This window comes from Lithobates pipiens, unplaced genomic scaffold, assembly GCF_037356315.1.
Source record: "Lithobates pipiens isolate NorthernLeopardFrog02 unplaced genomic scaffold, aLitPip1_a1.2 Scaffold_28, whole genome shotgun sequence".
In the NCBI taxonomy this organism is placed as follows: domain Eukaryota; kingdom Metazoa; phylum Chordata; class Amphibia; order Anura; family Ranidae; genus Lithobates; species Lithobates pipiens.
The window spans coordinates 172928432-172946159 of record NW_027507789.1 but is presented as its reverse complement, the minus strand read 5'-3'; the positions used below and the strand labels follow the sequence as shown (position 1 = coordinate 172946159).

At 46.9% G+C, this 17728-nt stretch overlaps 1 protein-coding gene across 1 annotated transcript in view; it reads left to right on the top strand.

Annotated features, from left to right (window-relative positions):
- Positions 1–762: 762 nt before the first annotated feature.
- The window catches only part of NT5C3B (5'-nucleotidase, cytosolic IIIB), a 62245-nt gene continuing 45279 nt past the window's right edge, over positions 763–17728 (top strand). Inside the window, exon 1 of the mRNA XM_077459944.1 lies at positions 763–1308. Within this exon, the coding sequence (XP_077316070.1) occupies positions 1303–1308 (6 nt within the window). The 5' untranslated portion in view covers positions 763–1302. The remainder of the gene's footprint in view (positions 1309–17728) is intronic.

The window sequence follows — 17728 nt, the reverse complement described above, 5'->3', positions numbered from 1 at the left end:
GTGGGCTTCAACACACATGACAGCGATCACTGCTCCCGGTGACAGAGAGCAGTGATTTCTGTCATATCACTAGGCAGAACATGGGAAATGCCTTCTTTACATAGGCACTTCTCATTCTACCTCTCTGTGAGATGATTGCAGGCATTTCTCCGTGGGACCCGCGGTCACGGAGAATGCGGCGGGCGGACCCGCAGTGCCGCTTCCTACAGGACGTACCAGTACACCCTTTTGCCCACGTGTGTCATTCAGCTGACACATATTGTTGTGCAGTGAACAGGAAGCAGTTAATATTGGATGATATGTAACCTCATGTATATGTTATAAATATGCTTTCTAATAAAATAAGATTCACCTAAAAATGGTATGACCCTAGATGAAACATAATCAGTCTGTGTTTACAGAAGGTGAGCATGCAGGATTAACACGTTTCGCTTTTTAATGCTTCATCAGAATCCATGCCAGCAATATGGAACAGCAAAACTGTCTGCATGTATTAGAAGTAAAGAGATATATAGGCAAAATGTACATAACAAAAATCAATCAATCAAACAAACATCAGACAAGATTAACTAGCTGAATCTCTCCATACAACGTGATCTTACCTCCAGCCATTAGTCCTATGAAGTTCACGGTCCCTTTAACTTCATGACAGGAGGCGGAGTCGGGGGCGGAGCTAGGAGGCTGAGCAGCTCCGCTGTGGAGGCGTGTCATCTGTCGTTAAGATGATGGCGTTTCTAACAACCAATGATGGGCGGGGAGAGACGTGAAGAAATCAAGACAGCCCGCTGCTGATGGGACACCCAACTTTGACGACACGCCCACCGAGTTGATACGAGCTTACAGTCAGGCGGACGCCCGTGCGCAGACGCCGTTCTTCGGACGCTTTCGCAGTCTCCTTCTCCGTATTGCGCTGCGCCTGCGCAGTACGGGGCGGACGCTATCCGATGGTCGGATGCTTTTTGACAGCGCAGGTTTTTTTTAGCCAGCAAGATGGCGGCGCTCACGACGGGGACAAACCCCGAACATTCATGGTGGGGGCCACGCATGCTCTAGGGATAAAGCGTTAGAAAGCGACTAGGAAGTGATTGTTTCAACCCGGAAGCAGATTTCATTTTTCACAGAGCCACAGAATATAGAAGTCTCATATGTCCCTTATGAAGTTGTGGTCCGCTGATATAAAGGATTTGGCCGCTAGAGGGGGCTGGCGTCTGTGTGCAGAGCTGCACTGGAATAGTAAAAGATCAGCAAGCTGCAAGTGAAGAGATCTGCGCATCAGGACCCCCATACCCCTCCCCCGCAGAGATGATTGTAAGTACTAAGTGTGCATGGTAGGTACTTTGTGGCCCCTGGGTGCTCCGTGTACACCAGATCACCCAGCCTTGTCCTCTGTTACAGGGATATGGAGCACCAATCAGAATCTTATAGCCTAAATCTACAGCTGTCATTACATTACCGGACACTTCCTGTTGTGGAGTGTCAGTGCTCTGACATATCATGCAGGCTTCCAATGGCGTCAGTATAGACCCCCCCCCTCCTCCCCACCACCACCACCAGGGCCTTATTACAGCCCCCCCCCCTACAGGGGCCCCATTGCAGCCCGCCACCCCCCCAACAGGAGGGGCACCAGTACAATCCCCCCTCCCAGTCATAGCCCCCCCCCCCCAACAGTACAGTGTCCCGCCGGTACAGGGTGCCGCAGTACAGTGTCGCCCCCCCTCCCATTCTATTCCCTCCCCCCCCCCAACAGTACAGCCCCCTCCCAGTCTATTCCCTCCCCCCCAACAGTACAGTCTCCTGCCGGTACAGGGTGCCGCAGTACAGTGTCGCCCCCCCCCCCTCCCATTCTATTCCCCCCCCCCCAACAGTAAAGCCCCCTCCCAGTCTAATCCCCCCCCCCCCCAACAGTACAGTCTCCCGCCGGTACAGGGTGCTCCAGTACAGTCTACCCCCCCAACAGTACAGTCTCCCGCCGGTACAGGGTGCCCCAGTACAGTCCCCCGCCCCAGTACAGCACCCTCGCAGCCTGTGTGAGCCCTTAATAATCTGATGCTGATTGGTTGCCAAGCAACAGGAAATTGCCCTGTTGGTTGGTTTCACTGGTGTGATAAATGTGATGTTATGGCATACGCAGACATGGGTAGATATGACCGTGGCTGTTCAGCCTACACCCTCAGACTAATTTCTTCCTGGCTTTTTCACTTTCTTTCCACCAGACACTGCTTTCTTAGGCACTGCTCCTCCGGTCGCTTTTGCTGCAGGCGGTTTTGCTGCAGGCGGTTTTGGTGCTGGCACCTTTGCTGCAGGCGGTTTTGGTGCTGGCACCTTTGCTGCAGGCAGGTTTGGTGCTGGCACCTTTGCTGCAGGCGGTTTTGGTTCTGGCACCTTTGCTGCAGGCGGTTTTGGTTCTGGCACCTTTGCTGCAGGGGGTTTTGGTTCTGGCACCTTTGCTGCAGGCGGTATTGGTGCTGGCACCTTTGCTGCAGGCGGTATTGGTGCTGGCACCTTTGCTGCAGGCGGTATTGGTGCTGGCACCTTTGCTGCAGGGGGTTTTGGTTCCGGCACCTTTGCTGCAGGGGGTTTTGGTTCCGGCACCTTTGCTGCAGGGGGTTTTGGTTCCGGCACCTTTGCTGCAGGGGGTTTTGGTTCCGGCACCTTTGCTGCAGGGGGTTTTGGATCCGGCACCTTTGCTGCAGGGGGTTTTGGATCCGGCACCTTTGCTGCAGGGGGTTTTGGTTCCGGCACCTTTGCTGCAGGCGGTTTTGGGTCCGGCACCTTTGCTGCAGGCGGTTTTGGGTCCGGCACCTTTGCTGCAGGCGGTTTTGGGTCCGGCACCTTTGCTGCAGGCGGTTTTGGGTCCGGCACCTTTGCTGCAGGCGGTTTTGGGTCCGGCACCTTTGCTGCAGGCGGTTTTGGGTCCGGCACCTTTGCTGCAGGCGGTTTTGGGTCCGGCACCTTTGCTGCAGGCGGTTTTGGGTCCGGCACCTTTGCTGCAGGCGGTTTTGGGTCCGGCACCTTTGCTGCAGGCGGTTTTGGGTCCGGCACCTTTGCTGCAGGCGGTTTTGGTTCCGGCACCTTTGCTGCAGGCGGTTTTGGTACCGGCACCTTTGCTGCAGGCGGTTTTGGTTCCGGCACCTTTGCTGCAGGCGGTTTTGGTTCCGGCACCTTTGCTGCAGGCGGTTTTGGTTCCGGCACCTTTGCTGCAGGCGGTTTTGGGTCCGGCACCTTTGCTGCAGGCGGTTTTGGTTCCGGCACCTTTGCTGCAGGCGGTTTTGGTTCGGGCACCTTTGCTGCAGGCGGTTTTGGTTCGGGCACCTTTGCTGCAGGCGGTTTTGGTTCGGGCACCTTTGCTGCAGGCGGTTTTGGTTCGGGCACCTTTGCTGCAGGCGGTTTTGGTTCGGGCACCTTTGCTGCAGGCGGTTTTGGTTCGGGCACCTTTGCTGCAGGCGGTTTTGGTTCGGGCACCTTTGCTGCAGGCGGTTTTGGTTCGGGCACCTTTGCTGCAGGCGGTTTTGGTTCGGGCACCTTTGCTGCAGGCGGTTTTGGTTCGGGCACCTTTGCTGCAGGCGGTTTTGGTTCGGGCACCTTTGCTGCAGGCGGTTTTGGTTCGGGCACCTTTGCTGCAGGCGGTTTTGGTTCGGGCACCTTTGCTGCAGGCGGTTTTGGTTCGGGCACCTTTGCTGCAGGCGGTTTTGGTTCGGGCACCTTTGCTGCAGGCGGTTTTGGTTCGGGCACCTTTGCTGCCGGCGCATATGTTGCCCCTGGCTCTGTTGCCCCTGGCTCTGTTGCCCCTGGCTCTGTTGCCCAGGGCTCTGTTGCTTCTGGATATGTTGCCCAGGGCTCTGTTGCTTCTGGATATGTTGCCTCTGGCTCTGTTGCCCCTGGATATGTCGCCCAGGGCACTGTTGCCCCTGGATATGTCTCCCAGGGCTCTGTTGCCCCTGGATATGTTGCCCCTGGCTCTGTTGCCCCTGGATATGTTGCCCAGGGCTCTGTTGCTCCTGAATATGTCTCCCAGGGCTCTGTTGCTGGCTCTTCTCCCCCAGTCTCCTCGTCGCCCAGCTTTTTTCTTTTTCTACAACAGCGATACAGGATACATAAAATGATGGCTAGTGGCACACTTGCCCCGATTCCAACTCCAAGGATTATGTGTAACTGCATTTTGTAGGTAAACAATGGCAGCTTTTCTTTGAGAATTGCCCCTGTTCCCTGTTTCTGCCATTCTTCCTTCAGGGTAGGAATTTTGTTGAGCTGTAGGGGATAGAGTTTGGGGTCTATCACCCGAATGGCAAAGTAGATGATCTTCACCATGTGACCATTGGAGTCCTCCATCGTGCACCTATATGTCCCAGACTGACTCTCCTGGATATTGTAAAGCGGAATGGTGCGCTGATGGCTGATGATTTCGTCTTCATCTTCAAAGATGCCATCATCTATGGTGATTCCAGGAATATATTTCCAGTTGTATAACATTGTTTGTTCTGCATGTTCAGGCAGAACTTCCGGTTGGCAGTCCAGTGTAGTGCTGGCACCGATGTTCAAGTAGTAATTTCTCGGCTCGCACTCCCGGATGCCGTGGCATACGACCTGTTTTTCTTCACATTCAGGGTCAAAGTCTTCTTTGGAGAAACGCTTTGGCACCACAAGGCAGTGGGTCTCTATTTTTGTCCCTAAGCCGCAATTTACATCACATTCTGTGGAATTGACAAGAATTTTCCTGTGTCTCTTGGCGAGTTCCTCCTCTAACATCTCTGCTTCCTCGATGTAGATGGCTTTGACATTGTCAGGAAAAAGCAGGAAAATCGCTGCAAAAATCAGAAAAATCTGTAAAATTTTCATTCTCTAGAGCTGTCAGTAAACAGGTATTTACTCTGCACTGTCTGCTACTCAAATGACACTGAGCTGCAGCGGCAGATGCTACTTAAACTGACAGGTTGCCATGGAAACCGCCCGCCCTCTATGACATCATCAGGTAATAACTGCCAGTCTGCAAAGCAGGGAGACAGATCCAGGCTGTAAACAATCGGATCTACTAATATCTAATATACAGAGAAATGTATACAGAGATGGCTAATGTATACAGAGAAATTGAATATATACAGTAAAATAGAATGTATAAATCTAATATACAGATTTACTGTATACATGGAAATAGTAATACAGTATACAGATCTAATATATACATAGATTTATCAACGTATATATTTCAAGGTTTATTATTTACATTGAACTCTAATATATACATAGCAATCTAATATACACAGAGAACTCACATTTATACAGAGATATTTAATATTTACATTGATTTCAATGTAAATATTAGATTTCAATGTAAATATTAGATGTCTTTGTATAAATGTGAGTTCTCTGTGTATATTAGATTTCAAATATACACAGAGAACTCACATATATACATAGAACTCACATATATACATAGAAATCACATATATACATAGAAATCTAATATATACATAGAAATCTAATATATACATAGAAATCTAATATACACGGAGAACACACATTTATTCAGAGACATCTAATATACACAGATAAATTTAATATATACATTGAAATCTTATATTTACATAGAAATAGGATGGAGTAACTGAGAATCCTTACAGTTTTGGGCGGAGCAACTGAAAATGATGACTGATTGCTTGGCTACTAAACATATATCAATTTATTGTTATTTTATTTTTTTACTTTTTTTTGGACTCGTATAGGAAGACTCGCAGCAATTTCAACACTTTTTTTTTTAGTTTTGGGAGGTGAGACTGAAAATTCTGATTGATATCTCGGATAGTAATATTATTTCTTTGAATGTGATGCATATATGGGATGTTTCACAACCATTTTTTATTTTTTCAATTTTGGGAGGAGTGTCTGAGAATCTGTACAACCCTTGGGTGGAGCCACTGGGAATGATTTGATATGTTGGATATCATTTTTTTTTATTTATTTATTTTCCCTAATATGTGTATGTGTGGTGGTTGGTTGTTGGGGTATTTTTTTATTTTTTTATTCCCCTAGTGTGTATGTGTGGTGGCTTTTTGTTGTGTGTTTGTTTTTGTTTTTTTGTTTTTTTTGCGACACGTATATGGGACGTGTCACACAACCATTTTTAGGTGTTTGGACAGATCTCTGCTCAGTCAGCTTCCCACCTTTTGTCATATATCTGTAGAACTGGACATATAATCACATCCATGTATCTGGGTGGATCATCCAGCATGTCTTCTTTCAGAAGAAACTGGGCTTTCATTTGCTGGTAAATGGTAATAGATAATTCCTATTTTTTTTATTATTATTATCAAAAGGTAATGAGCAAACAAAATGGTAAAATGTGTGTGTGTGTATGTATATGTATATATTATATGTATGTGTGTATATATATATATATATATATATATATATATATATATATATATATATATATATATATATATATAATATAAAAAATTTTTTAATGAAAATGTAGTTGTAGATTTTTATTTTATTTTTAATTTTTATTATTTTTTAAATTTTTTTTTTTTCCATCTTGTCTGCACAAGGCACAACACAAGACAAACCCTAATAATAATGTCATGCTAAACTCTCCTAATCTTGTCCCAACATAGGTCTATCTAGAAGCAGTAAAAGCTAGTGATGTATCAAGTTAAAATTGTACCTTCACGTGAACGATCAGCGCGTCAGCTCCTCACTCTGCTCACAGATCGTACGTATGACACACGCGTGTTGCGTTTTATATACAGTGCACATGTATGAAACTCTGCCCACCCCTGACGTTCTTTCTAGACTATTCCCCGCCCCTTCTCTTTCGGCGCAGTGGGGAGAGCACATGGCGGAGATCCCGGAGGAGAAGATTTAAGGCCTCAAATATGTATTTTGGAGAGATGTTGGAGATGGTGGACATATGGAAGAGGAATGACTATAATGGGAAGTATGGACCGTACCCAAACCCAAATATCAGAAAGGTCAAGATCATGACTAAAGTTGTGAAGAGTCTTCAGAGGAATTTTGGGGTACGATGATCCAAGGATCAACTGAGAAAACGCTGGTCAGACCTGAAACTTAGGGAGCACGAGCAGTACAGAAGGATCAAGCGTGTTCTTGAAAAAAGTAAGTAGTTGTCGTGTGTTCATATTATTATTATTATTATTATTATTATTGCTTGCATACTGCTCTATGTGCTTTGATTTAATGTTGTACAGTTTAAAATGGCCACTTACATGTTCATGGGTTCAATCGTTCGTAATAAACATCGTTCGTTAGCCCACTCCAAAAACGATGTTTTGCCAACTTGCACTTGACTACATTTGTTCACACAATAGGTAAGTATTCTTGCTTTAGAAAGTGTTAAAAATAATGTTTTCACCTTTTGAACTCTGCCAAAAAACACAATTGTACCACACTTCCAAGCAATGTTTCGTATTCGTATTTCTGCCCTCTGTATGCTAAGTATTCCTTTTTTACATTCTCATAGGGGAGAGAAGACTCGGGACGTCTGAGGACACCAGGGACCCCACACCTCCCAAAGAAGGGGAAATACCAACACCAGAAGCAGAGGAGGAGGAGGAAGGAGAGATTGTAAAAATTTGTGAAATTGGCACCACAACAGGTGAGTGTCGGAGACCACAGCTTCAGGTAAGCTAATCAATGTATGTCTGCATATTTATAATACATGGTGTGTTTTTTTGTTTTTTTTAGGTGATGTGGATGTTGTGGAGGAAGAATCGCATTTTACTAGTCAAAGTGCCCAGATCCTCATTGGGGAGATAATGGGGTGAAATCGCGATTTAGAGAATATACAGAAAAACATCAGTGATGTCAAACAAAAAATGAAGCACATCATTGATGTTTTGGGGAGAGTCTGAAACACCCCAAACTAACTAGCATTGTTTTTAAATTTACAAAAACACTTTTATATTTATCCGAAAAGCCAAATTTGGAAGATGCACACCGTGTGTCAACATGTACTATCTCCCATTATGGGGGATCAATGTACATGTTTTGTGGGTGCAACCCCTTCCTTGCTACTAAAGTGGCTGAGATGAAGGGATTGCACCCCCAAAACACATACATTGATACCCCATGATGGGAGATAGCAAATGTTGACATTAGGCATGGGATCAGGAGGAAACTGGCCACTTCATGATTCTCAATTTGTGTGCATCTTCCAAATTTGTCTTTTCCAGGGGTGACACCCCACCCGATGAAGGCAATATCAGCACAGATTGTACATACTCATGTCTGATATTATCTTCACTTTTCAAAGTTGAACTTTGTAAGTTCCTGTGTTCTGTATGTTATGCTTTGATACATGCCTGTTTACACAAAAACGCCAAATTTTGTAAAATGTTACCCAAAATAATGTTTTCTATACACCAAATATGTTGGTTTGTTGTAAAACCCTTTTCGAAACGCACATGTGAATGTGCTTTGAGTAAAAAGTTAAATGATCAACAATGTGTGTCTTCCTTTTTCAATGTGCAAAAGCAGGATTTGTAGTAAAGTAGTTGTTTTCTGTGGCAATGAGTGTTATTTACTAAAGGCAAATCCACTTTGCACTCCAAGTGCAGTTTCAGGTGCACTTTTGCAGTGCACTTGTAGTGCATAGTGGATGTGCCTTTAGTAAATAACACCCACAGTGATGTTAAAATTTCCCCAATCACGCCATTTTCATGACCCCCACATATTTCTGCCATGGTGCTGAAAATGAGCAATATTTTTGTCAGTAATGCACTACATACATTATCAACAAAGACGAGGTGTGTGTGTGTAGCAGACCCACAACATAATAAGATTATCTGAAGAAGAGACTGTCACCTCATCTCGCTCTGAACTTGGGTTTGCACTGTTGTAGAAAAAGGCCCAAAAAAACACACCAACAAAACCTAGGAGACACCTAAAACAAAGCCAAGCAGTAAATGAAAACAAAGATTATTGGAGTTTCAAATAAATATTTATTTAAAAAAATGCCTCTCAGACATTGTCTGGCATATCAATGGCCCCCCCTACCCACAAAGTACTCCATGTATTGGTTTCTGACCTCGCGGGCGCTTTGGGGGGGGGGGCAAGCCAGGACGAACAGCTTCAAGGGCCGTGAGATTCACGTTTTCCATCAAGTCTGCATCAGGGCCAACTGAGGCCACATAGTTTGATGAAAGTTTTTTCAAAAAATTGCGCAGAACGCAGCAGGGCAAGCACTATATGATTTAGTTATATTCCGCCATGTGCTGGCAAAACCCCAGTATCATCTTGTTCATCTGGCTGTCCGCTTCAAAATAAAAGTGGTCTCTGCAGTGGATTTGCCACAAAATCACTTATTGGTGGTGGGAGAGGGGCCCCCTCTCCCGCCGTGCTGCAGTGCCCTCCTCGGCTTAACCGGAGCCGTTGGCAGCGGTGAAGGCGATCGGATGTTCCTCCTTCCTTGGCATGAAGAGTAAGGAGAAGATGGCCCCCACCCGTCTCCATGACATTGCAAGGTGGAAGCGACGTCAAAACCTCACTTCCGCCCACAGCTCTTAAAGGGACCTTTTTGTTTTTTTAATGACAATTTTTTTATTGCATTTTAGTATAAATATGAGATCTGAGGTCTTTTTGACCCCAGATCTCATATTTAAGAGGTCCAGTCATGCTTTTTTTTTCTTACAAGGGACATTTACATTCCTTTTAATAGGAATAAAAGTAACACAATTTTTTTATTTTTTTAAAGTGTAAAATTGAAAGGTAAAAAAAAAATAGGAAACGCTCCGCTCTCGTCCAGAAGCGAACCCATACTTGAGTAGTGCCCGCATACGTAAACGGTTTTCAAACCACACATGTGAGGTATCGCCGCCATCGGTAGAGTGAGAGAAATAATTCTAGCCCTAGACCTCCTGTGTAGCTCTAAACATGCAACCGGTAGAATTTTTTAAACAACGCTTATGGAGATTTTTAAAGGTAAAAATTTGTCGCCATTCCACGAGCCGGCGCAATTTTGAAGCGTGACATGTTGGGTATCAATTTACTCGGCGTAACATTACTGTTGTCTTATTTTTTAATTCAAAAAAGTGTATTTTTTTCCAAAAAAAGTGCGCTTGTAAGACCGCTGCACAAATGCGGTGTGACAGAAAGTATTGCAACGACCACCATTTTATTCTCTAGGGTGTTAGAAAAAAAATGTATAATGTTTAGGGGTTCTAAGTAATTTTCTAGCAAAAAAAATGTTTTTAACTTGTAAACAACACATCTAAAAAAAGAGGCTCAGTCCTTAAGTGGTTAATTTTGATGATTATGGCTTATAGTCACTTGTTTCACCCCCCCCCCCCCCCCCCCAAAGGTGCCACGTGGCAGTGGTGGAGGGGAGAGCAGATACCTGTCAAAACCAGGTACCCACTCTTACTTCTGCGTAAGATCACCACAATCATGTGGCGATCTACACAATTTGCGGCCCCTTCTCCTTACCCCACCCCCCTTTTTCCTCTGGAAGACACGCAGGTCCCAAAAGATAACGGGACCATTCAGAAAGTGCAGCGTGACTCGTGCATGCGCAGTAGGAAACAAACTGTGAAGCCGGGTGCAGGCCTTCCCCTTAGTAAGGCTGCACCCGGAGCTGATGGAAAGATCAGCTTCGGTGTGCCGATATCATGGGATTGCAGGACCGGTTTAGTTTATATATAGTTTGGGGAACAAACTGACTGGCTGGTTGTACCAAAGTCAATCAGTAGACTGGCCAATACATGGATCAAAATGTACATTTTTTAACGCAACCTGTGCCTAAAATATATATATATATATATATATATATATATATATATATATATATGCCGAAGCATGGGGGCATCCTCCCGCAAAAAAAGTTATGCCGAGTACACACGGTCTAATTTTTCCACGGGCAAGCCCTCCATTGGAATTTCAACCGTATGTACGCTGCATTAGCAGCAAAATCGCTCCTCCGCCCCTGCTGCCCCCATGCTTTGGCAAATATTCTCTTTATTTTTTTAACTGTGGTGGTGAAATCACCTCCTACAGCACTGGAGTCATGGCTTTATGTATCGTAGGAGAAAACACTGTTGCTGTCAAGATAAATAAATCCGCGCTGTAGCTGAATGGCACACCTGAAAACAAAAAAATGGTTAGCAATAAAACACAGTAAACAGTAAAGTATAAATAAAATGACATACCTGAAAAGCAAGCATGATAAAACATAATAAAATATTGCAGAATAGAATACAGTAAAAAAGAGCAACAATAGAGAGAGAGAGAGAACAATAAAAAAAAAAACTGTTTGGTTTTTATATTTTTATATTTTATATTTTTTTGTGTTTTTATTTTTTTTATTTTTATTTTTTTTGTAACTGTAACAACTGTAACGGTTCGGGTCTCTCAAAATGTGATGGCATCTTGGGAGACTCTGTGTTAGTGTGCCTAGCCTGTGAAATGCTGTACCCTACGCTAAAACTTCACTAGTGTGTGGTAGCGTTCAAAACATTCACCAATGCAAACACCAGGATTGGCAGGACAGCAGGGACAATAATAACGGGTGTCCCGCCTATATCCGCGCTTGGTACAGACATGACATCTTCTTTTGGGGTTTGTTGGGTAGGGGTACTCGGGATGACATACGGAAAATGCCTCTCATTCAGCCGGCTTACTGCATTTGGTTGGGAATGGTGAGGTGCAGAACCGTCTGGATACAGAAGGTCTGTGACAATCTCTTTCTGGAATATAAGAAAGGATAAAGTCCCGCCTGAAGCTCTGTATAGGACATGAGCGTTCAGCAAAGCCAACTGAAATAAGTAAACAGACACTTTTTTGTACCAGTGTCTGACCTTACGGGCAACTAGATACGGCGCCAACAATTGGTCATATTTTTGTTATAGTCGTGTACACAGAGGGGTTTCTCCACAATACCAGTCGCCGTAGAAATTTGGACTGTCATGTCTGTACGAAGGGAGGTAAGAACAAAAACATTCTTATTATCCCTCCACTTCATAGCGAGCAAATTATTAGACTTAAAGGAGGCTCTCTCCCCCAGCCTAAGACGGGAATCTACAAGCCCCTGGGGAAAGCCCCGGCGATTAGGTCGCACGGTGCCACATGCTCCAATCTGGTGATCAAACAAATGACTAAACAGTGGCACGCTGGTGTAATAATTGTCCACGTACAAGTGGTACCCCTTTCCGAATAAGGGTGACACCAAGTTCCACACTATCTTGCCAGCGCTTCCTATGTAGTCAGGGCAGTTCTCCGGCTCTACGTAACTATATTTACCCTCATAAACCATAAAGCTCCATGTATAGCCTGTGGCCCTGTCACAGAACTTATAGAGCTTGACCCCGTATCTGGTACGCTTGTTGGGAATGTATTGTTTGAATGACAAGCGACCATAAAACTTAATCAGGGACTCATCAACGCAGACAACTTGATGGGGAATAAACAAGGCTGCAAAACGTTGGTTGAAGTGGTTTATGAGGGGCCGAATTTTGTAGAGCCAATCGTATTCAGGGTCTCCACGAGGACGACAAAGTTAATTGTCGTTGAAGTGCATGAACCGCAAGATCTGCTCGTATCGTTTCCTGGACATGAAGATAGAGAACATGGGCATATGGTCAATTGGATGCATGAACCAATACGTCGGCAAGGTTATGAATTTATGTGTGCCCATGTTGAGGAAAAGGCCCAGATCAGAAAAATAATTCCTTAATGACACTGGCAAAATGGAGTAAAGGGGTTACCTGGGGGGCAATCAAGGGGTTAAACCTTTATGGGGGGATAGGGGGGCTACCCTGGACCTAAAGGGATCTAACACTAACTGCCCTGACACTTTTTACAGTCACAACTGCCACTAAATGCAGTGATCAGTAAATAAATGATTACTGCAATCAGTGACACTGTGACTGGGGGGGGGGGGGGGGGAGAAGGGGCAGGGGGTGATCGGCGGGTGACTGTGAGTGATTTGTGTGCCTATGTGTACCTACGTGTCAGTGTAGTGTTGGTGCGCTTACTGTGATGTCTTCTCTCCTCGCCGTCTGGTCAAAAAGACCGCCTCGAGGAGAGTGACATCACTTCCTCCTGCCTTTGTTTACACTACACAGGCATGGGAAGCTTATCATTCGCCAGGAGCGATCGCAAGGGGGTGGCCAGAAACCAACGGCCGCCCACTCACCACGGATCGCTCCTGAAGTGAAACGGACCGCCGCCAGCGAATTGGACCCCCCACTCGCTGGAAGGCAGGCACTTACGGGTACGTAGTTGTGCCTGTCCGTGCCATTGTGCCGACGTATATCTACAGGCGGCGGTCCTTAAGTGGTTAAAAACGTATTTTTGCCCAAACATATATTTTTTTACAAAAAAAAAAAGAATTTCAAAATTTTTTTTTTTTTACACATTATTTAAAAAAAATATATAATTTTTTACACTGTTACTGTGTAAATGAGTCCCACTGGGGGGTGATAAAGGGGTTAAGTGTGTCCTAGGGAGTGATTCTAACTGGGGGGGTGGGCTTCAACACGCATGACAGCGATCACTGCTCCCGGTGACAGAGAGCAGTGATTTCTGTCATATCACTAGGCAGAACATGGGAAATGCCTTCTTTACATAGGCACTTCTCATTCTACCTCTCTGTGAGATGATTGCAGGCATTTCTCCGTGGGACCCGCGGTCACGGAGAATGCGGCGGGCGGACCCGCAGTGCCGCTTCTTACAGGTCGTACCTGTACACCCTTTTGCCCACGTGTCATTCAGCTGACACATATTGTTGTACGGCGAACAGGAAGCGGTTAATATTGGATGATATGTAACCTCATGTATATGTTATAATAAAATAAGATTCACCTAAAAATGGTATGACCCTAGATGAAACATAATCAGTCTGTGTTTACAGAATGTGAGCATGCAGGATTAACACGTTTCGCTTTTTAATGCTTCATCAGAATCCATGCCAGCAATATGGAACAGCAAAACTGTCTGCATGTATTAGAAGAAAAGAGATATATAGGCAAAATGTACATAACAAAAATCAATCAATCAATCAATCAATCAATGAAACAAACATCAGACAAGATTAACTAGCTGAATCTCTCCATACAACGTGATCTTACCTCCAGCCATTAGTCCTTTGAAGTTCACGGTCCCTTTAAAGCGGGATTCCGCTCTTTTTTTTTTTTTTTTCTTACCTGTGTCACAGGTGGGCGACTGCTACCTTCGCTTAGCATCCACGTCCGGCGTTTTTTTGACCCCCGGCGCGACGATTCTTTTCCTCGGGATGACTTTTAAAAAAGTGCTCTGGCGTTTTCCATTTTAAGTGTGGGCGTCTGAAGCCCACAGGCATTTACTTCCTGTATATCGATGACGCTCGGCTCCCAGCATGCTCCGCTCCATCTCGCACATGCTCAGTGATAGCAGTGAGCAGCAATGAAAAAGTGCTGTTTCCTTTGTGTGCTTTGTTTTGCTTCCTCGTGTGCAATGGTGGTAATGGCAGATACAGCTGCCTGCCCACTTTAAAAATGGCAAATTCGGACAAGCCCTCGTCACGTGACCGGCCTCCTAACGAAATCTCGCGAGATTTTGCAATTTCATTGTTCCCCCATGGATTCTTGGGAAATAGCTTAGAAATTTCCCAGGGACCATTGCGAGGACGATAGCCACGCCTACTCCCACGGGAGGACAACCCAGAAGTCAGTAGAAACATCTGAAATAAAAGGTAAGTAAAGAATATTTTTTTTTTTCAGGGTTCATTTAGGTAAGTATTCTATCTGGGGATTTTAATAACATGAAGTTTCATTTTTAGGTACCAAACCGCTTTAACTTCATGACAGGAGGCGGAGCTAGGAGGCTGAGCAGCTCCGCTGTGGAGGCGTGTCATCTGTCGTTAAGATGATGGCGTTTCTAACAACCAATGACTGCAAAGATGATGGGCGGGGAGAGAAGTGAAGAAATCAAGACAGCCCGCTGCTGATGGGACACCCAACTTTGACGACACGCCCACCGAGTTGATACGAGCTTACAGTCAGGCGGACGGCCGTGCGCAGGCGCCGTTCTTCGAACGCTTTCGGAGTCTTCTAGGTACTGCGCAAGCGCTGCGCCTGCGCAGTACGGGGCGGACGCTATCCGATGGTCGGATACTTTTTGACAGCGGTTTTCTAGCCAGCAAGATGGCGGCGCTCACGACGGGGACAAACCCCGAACATTCATGGTGGGGGTCACGCATGCTCTAGGGAATAAAGCGACTAGGAAGTGATTGTTTCAACCCGGAAGCAGATTTCATTTTTCACAGAGCCACAGAATATAGAAGTCTCATGTACCTGTGGAAGTTGTGGTCCGCTGATATAAAGGGTTTGGCCGCTAGAGGGGGCTGGCGTCTGTGTGCAGAGCTGCACTGGAATAGTAAAAGATCAGCAAGCTGCAAGTGAAGAGATCTGCTCATCAGGACCCCCATACCCCTCCCCCGCAGAGATGATTGTAAGTACTAAGTGTGCATGGTAGGTACTTTGTGGCACCAATCCGAATCTCTTATAGCCTAAATCTACAGCTGTCATTACATTACCGGACACTTCCTGTTGTGGAGTGTCAGTGCTCTGACATATCATGCAGGCTTCCAATGGCGTCAGTATAGACCCCCCCCCCCCTCCTCCCCACCACCACCACAGGGGCCTTATTACAGCCCCACCCCCCACTACAGGGGCCCCATTACAGCCCACCGCCCCCCCAACAGGAGGGGCACCAGTACAGTCCCCCCCTCCCACTAAAGGGGCCCCAGTACAGTCCCCCCCCCAACAGTACAGTCTCCCGTCGGTACAGGGTGCTCCAGTACAGTCCCCCTCCCAGTCTATTCCCCCCCCCCCAACAGTACAGTCTCCCGTCGGTACAGGGTGCTCCAGTACAGTCCCCCTCCCAGTCTATTCCCCCCCCCCCCAACAGTACAGTCTCCCATCGGTACAGGGTGCTCCAGTACAGTCCCCCTCCCAGTCTATTCCCCCCCCAACAGTACAGTCTCCCGCCGGGACAGGGTGCACCAGTAGTCCCCCCCCCCCCCTCCCAGTCTATTCCCCCCCAACAGTACAGTCTCCCGCCGGTACAGGGTGCCCCAGTACAGTCCCCCACCCCAGTACAGCACCCTCGCAGCCTGTGTGAGCCCTTAATAATCTGACGCTGATTGGTTGCCAAGCAACAGGAAATTGCCCTGTTGGTTGGTTTCACTGGTGTGATAAATGTGATGTTATGGCATACGCAGACATGGGTAGATATGACCGTGGCTGTTCAGCCTACACCCTCAGACTAATTTTTTCCTGGCTTTTTCACTTTCTTTCCACCAGACGCTGCTTTCTTAGGCACTGCTCCTCCGGTCGCTTTTGCTGCAGGTGGTTTTGGTGCTGGCACCTTTGCTGCAGGCGGTTTTGGTGCTGGCACCTTTGCTGCAGGCGGTTTTGGTGCTGGCACCTTTGCTGCAGGGGGTTTTGGTTCTGGCACCTTTGCTGCAGGCGGTATTGGTGCTGGCACCTTTGCTGCAGGCGCTTTTGGTGCTGGCACCTTTGCTGCAGGCGCTTTTGGTTCTGGCACCTTTACTGCAGGCGCTTTTGGTTCTGGCACCTTTCCTGCAGGCGCTTTTGGTTCTGGCACCTTTGCTGCCGGCGCTTTTGGTTCTGGCACCTTTGCTGCAGGCGCTTTTGGTTCTGGCACCTTTGCTGCAGGCGCTTTTGGTTCTGGCACCTTTGCTGCAGGCGCTTTTGGTTCTGGCACCTTTGCTGCAGGCGCTTTTGGTTCTGGCACCTTTGCTGCAGGCGCTTTTGGTTCTGGCACCTTTGCTGCAGGCGCTTTTGGTTCTGGCACCTTTGCTGCAGGCGCTTTTGGTTCTGGCACCTTTGCTGCAGGCGCTTTTGGTTCTGGCACCTTTGCTGCAGGCGCTTTTGGTTCTGGCACCTTTGCTGCAGGCGCTTTTGGTTCTGGCACCTTTGCTGCAGGCGCTTTTGGTTCTGGCACCTTTGCTGCAGGCGCTTTTGGTTCTGGCACCTTTGCTGCAGGCGCTTTTGGTTCTGGCACCTTTGCTGCAGGCCCTTTTGGTTCTGGCACCTTTGCTGCAGGCCCTTTTGGTTCTGGCACCTTTGCTGCAGGCGCTTTTGGTTCTGGCACCTTTGCTGCAGGCGCTTTTGGTTCTGGCACCTTTGCTGCAGGCGCTTTTGGTTCTGGCACCTTTGCTGCAGGCGCTTTTGGTTCTGGCACCTTTGCTGCAGGCGCTTTTGGTTCTGGCACCTTTGCTGCAGGCGCTTTTGGTTCTGGCACCTTTGCTGCAGGCGCTTTTGGTTCTGGCACCTTTGCTGCAGGCGCTTTTGGTTCTGGCACCTTTGCTGCAGGCGCTTTTGGTTCTGGCACCTTTGCTGCAGGCGCTTTTGGTTCTGGCACCTTTGCTGCAGGCGCTTTTGGTTCTGGCACCTTTGCTGCAGGCGCTTTTGGTTCTGGCACCTTTGCTGCAGGCGCTTTTGGTTCTGGCACCTTTGCTGCAGGCGCTTTTGGTTCTGGCACCTTTGCTGCAGGCGCTTTTGGTTCTGGCATCTTTGCTGCAGGCGCTTTTGGTTCTGGCACCTTTGCTGCAGGTGCTTTTGGTGCTGGCACCTTTGCTGCTGGCTCCTTTGCTGCTGGCTCCTTTGCTGCTGGCTCCTTTGCTGCTGGCTCCTTGGCTGCCGGCGCATATGTTGCCCCTGGCTCTGTTGCTTCTGGATATGTTGCCCCTGGCTCTGTTGCTTCTGGATATGTT